This window comes from Miscanthus floridulus, chromosome 6 (assembly GCF_019320115.1).
Source record: "Miscanthus floridulus cultivar M001 chromosome 6, ASM1932011v1, whole genome shotgun sequence".
Lineage (NCBI taxonomy): Eukaryota > Viridiplantae > Streptophyta > Magnoliopsida > Poales > Poaceae > Miscanthus > Miscanthus floridulus.
Window position 1 is genome coordinate 139,884,635 of NC_089585.1, and position 7,566 is coordinate 139,892,200.

Sequence of the window (7,566 nt, forward strand, 5' to 3'; positions counted from 1 at the left end):
CACTTGAAAGGTGCCGTGCTTTTGTCTCGGATGGAAATTGACGTCTCATCCTGGCCATGTTACAGGCAGTAGAAACAAACGGCCATCATGGACTCTGCCTCCCAAGTTGCATTTAGGGTACAACTTTCAAAGGCATCATCACAGGCAAGCATCTAAGGATACACAAGATCTTCCTGATCAGGGAGTATGGAGAAACAGTCACGGGAGTCGTCACCTAGTGCCCAATCATTTCTGGTGATAATGCCATTCATGATTCTTAGCACCGACGCAATGTTGTGCGCGGAAAAAATTATCGTGATTGGGGAACAGTCGCACAGGCTGAAGAGGCAAAGAGAAGACACTTGTTCGGTTCAGGTCTTTTGAATTGTTTGTCTGCAAAAATAGCTCAGTGTATCAGATTGCCTCTCAAAGGGTTTAGGCAAAGTTTAGAAATAATAATAATATGGGCTATGGCCCAAAGGATCAAATTACAATCATATGGGCTATGGCCCATCCCACTCTCACGTGCTTATCATGGGCCAGTGGAGCCATCACAATCTACCAATGCATTTGGCAGAAGGGGGGCTACCAGGCCCCAGAAATAGCGAACCACCCATTCATCAAATGCCAAACAGTACAACAGGGAAAACGTGGGGATTCAAAAGGGCATCGAATTAAGCCTACAGGATGTGACGATATATATAATAATAAGCATCAATTTGGAAACTATTTACATCCTGCATCCTGACAAGTCTCAAAATGGCCCAACCTGAAATTTGTCTAGTACTCTACCTGAATCAGGTGTTACCGTATATTGCCGCTCCGTTTACACAGACAGCACCAATATAACTAGTAAGAGAGGCAGAGAGCTCAGCGTATAGCACAAGGGCTTACCATTGCCGCCAAGCTCATATTGAATCATGACAGCAAGGTTTCTTTCCTTGTACCCTTGCTACCTCCCTTAAATTTCAAGGATGGCAGTGCATCTATAGCCCATCGGGGTGATTTGGTTCCTATCCATAGACCTTGACCTGAATTACTGTTCCTGAAATCAGGATGCTTCGGTGTCGGCTGCACGTCAAACAAGACAATTGCAATGTTTAGCACAAATATAGGAACATAAGACTAGTTAAGATGTGTTTTTCCTTTATACGAACCTTGTCTGCTCGGTTGTCCCACCAGTTTGCTGGATTGTCCACAAGATCTCGCCACAAGTCCTCTGAAAGCAAAACGTGTCATCATTAAAACAAGTCAGATGTCTGGCGTCTCAAACTACCTATTTTTGTTCCAGCAAAAAAAAAAAAAAAAGAAGGCTTTGGTTAAAAAAAGGTAGCAAGAATTACTCAAGCAAGCGAATTTGTCAAATCGGATGATTGAGGCAAAGTGCATGCAATGATATACACATCAACATGCAACACAACCATATGTAAACTAACTAATTAGGATGCTGTCTGGCTAATGCACCGGGGAAAATAGCAAAACAAGAATACACCAAACTCGCAGAGTTAATAAAGCAGTACACATTGTCTCAAGATTGATTTTGTACGATCAAACATCATGTACTAGCAGGTAACAAAGAAAAGTCTTTGTACTACCTTCAAGTTTTTGTTTTGACGTAGCAGATGCATCTGGGCTCTTCCTAGGCTTCATCCAGTTTGTACCCGTACCTGCGAATTCTATTAGTACCCAAAAACGAAAATAAACAAAGGAAGGGTTAAATTTTACCTTTTCGGGTATCATTACCAAAAGGTTTATTTTTTCTTTCTGTGGCATAACCACTACTGAACACCAAATCATCCAATTTTTCAAGAACTGATGTTGGTGCAGTGTTAAGCCAGAGTGCCTCATCTGAAACCTTGTTCTTAAAATCAGGAAACTTTGCACTCCTCTGCATTTATAAAAGTCAGTACAGCTTGCAAGCTGTATTTCTTTGAAGGGGAATCATTCTATGAATAAGTAGCATACTCACCGAACCAGTTTTCTTCAGAGGCCGGTTATCAATCCAATCTTGTGGTCGAGATATAACATCATTCCAGAGTTTATTAAACTTATCCGCCTTGTTCCTATAACCTGAGTATCCAACATCATGCCATCATCAGAAACTGCAGGTGTTATGTGTAATTCACAATTGAAATCAACTGAGGAAAGTGCATAGGAAGTATTAGAGATATGTATAGTCCAGATATATGTATGTACCATACTTGTACTCCAAGTAGTATCCTGGCTATATATATGAAAGTCACCCCTCCCTAATGGGTGAGGTGTTCGGCAGTGGCGAAGCCACGTTCAACCGTTGGGGTCCGACGACACCGACGACTTGGCCATAACCCCTTATAGCGATCAATTTTTGGCCGGCTACGACCCCGCTAAAATTTTGGTGAGACCCCAGTGGCCCAGCAGCAGCAGCAATCTGCAGTCAGGAGTCCATCTACTCAGCCCAGCAACAGCAGTCCGCAACCCATCTACTCAAGGCCACATACGTGAATTGGAGAAGGCCATTAGGCCAAACGTTGTTGCCAGCTTGCTTCCGATCCAGGCATCCAGCGTCAGGTGCGCACCCTTTCTGACGCATCACACATCTCCTGCAGCCGGCGTCGCCCCTACCCGCTGGCCAGCACTCAGCCGCCGCTCGTTCTCTAATCTCAAGTTCTCCGGATGTCCTTCCCTGGCATCTAGACAAGACAAGGTACCCCTCGAATACCCAATTATGCAGTTTGCAATTAACGATCAAGTCTGAATTTTAAGGTCTTAGGGGTTTTTTTCCAGCTATACAATACAAACCGAACTCAGATTCTCAGAAAGCATTAGTCAAGAACGTTGTCTTTCATTCCAGCAAGATTCCAGGTATCTATTTATCTAGTATTAAATGTGTCAATGTACGCATACCTGCTATTTGCTTTAGTTTTTTATTTTGTGACCAATTTAGTAATTTGATAGGCAATCAGAGCACTTTGGAAGGATTCCTTAAAAGGAAATTACCCCCAACCAGTGATAATGAGAATAATCATTGAGACACTTCAAGAATAAGAAGAGATGGCTGTGCTGTTTGGCTGGTACGTTTCATGGCTGATTTCGGATGATTTAATAGTGTTCTGTGAGAGAGAATAAGTTAAAGTACGGCTGATAAGTTCAAGTGAACATTAGTGGAGTTGGCTAAGTCATATCCTGTTGACTTCAACTCAACACAGCTTAAGGATCTTCAACGAGAGCTTAATATTTACATCGACAATATGCGAGCTGATGAAAGATTTCCCAACTTGAACAATATTTCTGAGCTTGCTAGGTTGATAGTGGGTACAAAAAACATTTGGCTTTTCCTTTGGTTTATCGGCTTCTCAAGCTAGTACTAGTTCTTCCTATTGCCACTGCATCGGTGGAGAGGTGCTTTTTAGCAATGAAAATTGTGAAGACAATACTGAGAAATCGTATTGGAGATGGATTTATGAATGATTCTATCATATGCATTGTTATTTTGTCAATTTGATGTTATGCATGGTATTATATTATCGGATTCTATAAATTAGGACCTAGTACTGTAAGTACCGACCCCGGTAGCCATTTATCCTGGCTTCGCCCCTAGTGTTCGGTGTTCCCCTAATTCTCTACAGGAGGTCCTTAAACTTGTCCCATGCCCACTGTGTGGTCTAGGTCCTTGTACTCCTAAAATGCATATATATAGCTCCCTAAACTTACTTAAGTGTGTAAATTGAGATCCTAATCACACTATTTAGCAAACATTTACATATGTGGCACTTCACACTTTAGCTTGTGACCAAATGGTCCCCATGCTTGACCACACGATCATGGTCATTGCTGCTGTCATGACACTACATGTCAGGAGCCATTTTTCATGCCATATAGGTAAGTTTATGCTGATTAGGGTAATTAGAACATCGAGTGGCACATTTAACAAATTTAGGGACCCGGCTGTGCACTTTAAGAAATTAGGGACCTATATTATTATACCATGGGACATATTTAAGAACCGCTAGTGTATTTTATCAAATCAATTATACAAACTAGATATTAAAAAACTATTTAGGAGGCACAACGCTTCTGCTGATGCCTCTACAAACATTTTTTAGTTGTATTTGCATGAGGTAATACCTCTCTGGGACTTTTATTTTTAGTTTATTACTTCGAATTTGAACAAACAAGGCCCTAATGAAGGTACATAACCCTCAAATGTACTTGTCAAGTGCAACCAACATACAGGACATCCAAAAATCATGGTTTTATAGACAGGCTAGGCTATGTGTAATACAATACACTAGCCTATATGTACATATATTCGCAAAAGGTGCACTGAGTAAATCAGTTCTAATGAACAACTCAAAACATCAAAAGTGCAGTAAAAGTATAGCCATGGAGGTTCCTTATGTTGCTTTCATATTCATTACTTGAGGCATCAAGATAATTCCAACAGTCCTGACCAGTTTGCAAAGTTATTGGAGCAAGGGGAACATGATACATTGGCAAATTTGCTAATCAGGATCAGCATTCAGCAATCAATCTGATGAATTATACACTAATCAGACTTATGCATACCAACAAAGGTGTGCAAAAGATATTGATCGTTATTATTTCCCATCACTGATGACAAAGAAACATCGCAGCAAGAATTCATCAAACACAGTCAAGTGTTAGAAATAGGTCAGTTTTATCGAGTTGAAGCTTCCTGTTAGATGCAGTCTTGGGAGGACATAAACAAAATGAACTCAAGACATACCAGAGCAGGGTTTGGGGAAGGCAAGTGGGAACAGTTGAGACTTGACACACACACACACACAGAGAAAGATAGATATATATATATATAGAGAGAGAGAGAGACGTTACCTGATGTGCCAGGCGAAAATTTAGAGGTGGGCTTTTTTGCTTCAACTTTCTTTTCAGCCTCAACAATCTCCAAAAATCCTTCATCTTCATCCAGTATGGCATCCGTTTCAACAGCTTTACTATCAACAAACTGCAGCGAATTTGCTAACAACTAGAACAGACTAATATTTAATCAGTTTTGCAGTCAACTTCGTTCATTCATTTAAAATAAGAATTATAAGAAAGGCCATTACTACACAGACATGTGAGAAGAGTAAGAGTAAAAATTGTTCAATATTTTTTTTATTGCAAAGTGCAAAAGCAAAGGAAAAGGTCCAAATTATCCCCCCCCCCCCCCCCCCCCCCAAAAAAAAACAATGGGGGGGGAGAGGTCCAGATAATCCCATAAACAATTTTTTTTGTTCAATTTACTCCCCTGTTTGACTTGGTCCAATTTACCACTTAATAAGATTTGGCACTTCTGTTTCCCCATGTACAAGCTGAGTTTTGTGACAAATTTTGCGAACCAATCAGGCCCTTAAGTTAAAATTTTGTGACATGATAGCAAACATCATACATTATGTTAAAAATACATTATAATTTTTTCATAGTTATTTTGATAGTTCAGGACATATAATAACAAATTAACCCTAGATATATAAAATTGTACGAAAAATTTATTGAAGAATCTTACTGTAGTTTTTAAAACAGCTTATGATGTCCGTTTTCATTTCCAAAAAAAAAACTAACTTAAAGCTCAACTGGTACATGGAGAAACAAAAAAGACAAATCTTATTAAGGGGTAGATTGGAACAACTGAAATAGTTGGGGAGTAAATCGAACAAAAAGGTAGACAGGTAGCTTAGGGGGGTACACAGGTCAAAGTTTGGGGAGATTTTGGACATTTTTCCAAAGCAAAATGGGTGCCAGATACTAAATGTAGGGCAAAGTAGATTTGCACTGAACACATGAGGCATCTGCCTACCCCCATGAAATTCACAAAGAACAGAACGAAAATAAATATGAGTAATAGCTACATGCCTGAATGTTTGCTTCGCCATCAGCAAGCTTGAATGGTGGAGAATCACAAGTTAATTTCCCAGACACAGAAACAAGGTCATTTTCTTTCAAATGAGAAGCGGCTACTTGTGCCAAGTCATCTTTGAAAACTATGGGAACCCTGAAGGTAAAACAACTTGGACATCAGAATATTCAAATGGGCATGAAAAATGAAAACAGACATGTCAAAAAGTAAGATTAGTGAAACTACTCCAGAAACAACAAAAGAGATACTTGTGGTGGTCCTCAGTACATTTTAGACTACAGATACTTCTGGTGTTTAGACTACCGCGCTCAAACAATGGTTATAAATTATGGATAACTAAATGCAAAGGAATATTATGTCTAATTTTGCAGCATAAGATGAGGGAAACAATATGCGGCAATCAAGCAGGTCCAAAATTTGGTTCACAGTACTATTTTTTTTAACAGATAACGAGTCAACAATAAATTTAGTTAGTCGTTTGGGCACAACAAAGAACAAAACCTGCAATATTTGGGAGCAATCCCACTCCTCAACATATCCTAACATGAAAACCGTCCTTCCAACAGCAATCATTATGGTATCGTACAAAGTGATCGTAGTACAGAAGAAAAAGCAGCAAGGGAAATCAAGCAGCCGTCTCACCAGAACTTGGGCAAGTTGATGCCGTGGTCGTGCACGAGCACGGAGACCGCGAAGAATCGGCCGTCGGGCAGTTGCTGCACGTGCACGGGCGCGCAGACGGTGCCGACGAGGTGCACGGCGTTAGCGACGCGCGGCTGGAACGGGATGGTCGGCGGCCGCGGCAGCTCGCCCGGGAGCTTCTCCGTCTGCCACGTGGCCTTCGCCTCCGAGTCAGCCGCTGCCGCATGGGAGGCGGCGGCAGCGTGGTCGCCGGTGTCCGCCGCTGGTGGCGGCTTGGCGCGGCGGGCGTAGGCGCGCCTGGGGGGCGTGGAGAGCGCCCCGGCGTAGGGAGAGGAGGCGGCGACGGGGAGCGGGAGGCGGCGGGTGAGGAGGCGCGAGAGGTGGTGGTGCATCATGGTGGCTTGCTGGCTGTAGAACCCTAAACCCTAGCGAGGGAGGCAGGAGAGGAGAGAGGTCCGAGGGTGGAAGGGGAACCAGCCCAGCCAGGTGGTGAAAGACTGGTGCGGGTGCGGGTGCGGGTGCGGGTGCGAGAGCGAGAGGAGAGGAGGCTGGCGGATTTAGTGGTGGGCCGATCTGGGCTTGGGCCGGACGACGGTGTGCTACTTGTCCTTCCATAGTTCTCATAGGCAGGCTTTTTGTTGGGTTCTGTCGTTGGGCGGTTGGGGTAGTTCCATTCCAAGACGCCTATTTTTTTTTTATGTCAACACGGGGGGAGTCCTCCCCACCTGAAAGGGCAATCCAATTTTACAGTAAGGTTTGGAGAATGGGGGGAGTAGGGATTACATGTTCATGATTGAACCCCAAAAGCTCGAGTACAGTGTCCTTACCCTGGCTGATTCCTTGCAAGCAGCCACCAGCCTGTTCTAGTCAGAGGGGAGGTTGCCGAATACGACATCGTGTCGGTGCTTCCAGAGCTCCCAGCAGCAGAGTAGGATCATGGGGCTCACCGTCGAAGGTGGAACGTGAGGTGGTGGAGATGACTTCCAGAGTTCAATGACGGGCGCGATTGAGTTTGGTTGCCAGCCGATGCGCCTCCAGAAGCATTTGGCGAACGAGCACCCTGAGATGATGTGGTCACCATTTTC

The 7,566-nt window shown here is 43.1% G+C and overlaps 1 protein-coding gene across 2 annotated transcripts; it reads right to left on the reverse strand.

Annotated features, from left to right (window-relative positions):
* Nucleotides 1-648: 648 nt before the first annotated feature.
* On the reverse strand, nt 649-6,976 carry LOC136459895 (protein OSB4, chloroplastic-like). Of its 2 annotated transcripts, none has more exons than XM_066459748.1 (8): nt 6,482-6,976; nt 5,836-5,974; nt 4,816-4,966; nt 1,949-2,049; nt 1,723-1,867; nt 1,575-1,646; nt 1,137-1,198; nt 649-1,050 (listed from the first exon to the last, which is right to left on the reverse strand). In XM_066459748.1, exons 1-8 carry the CDS (start codon nt 6,874-6,876, stop codon nt 898-900), a joined length of 1,218 nt encoding a protein of 405 aa, XP_066315845.1. In that variant the 5' UTR covers nt 6,877-6,976; the 3' UTR covers nt 649-897. The 2 variants fall into 2 exon arrangements, with proteins under 2 accessions (XP_066315845.1, XP_066315844.1); XM_066459747.1 differs by having other exon boundaries at nt 1,705-1,867.
* Nucleotides 6,977-7,566: the final 590 nt, after the last annotated feature.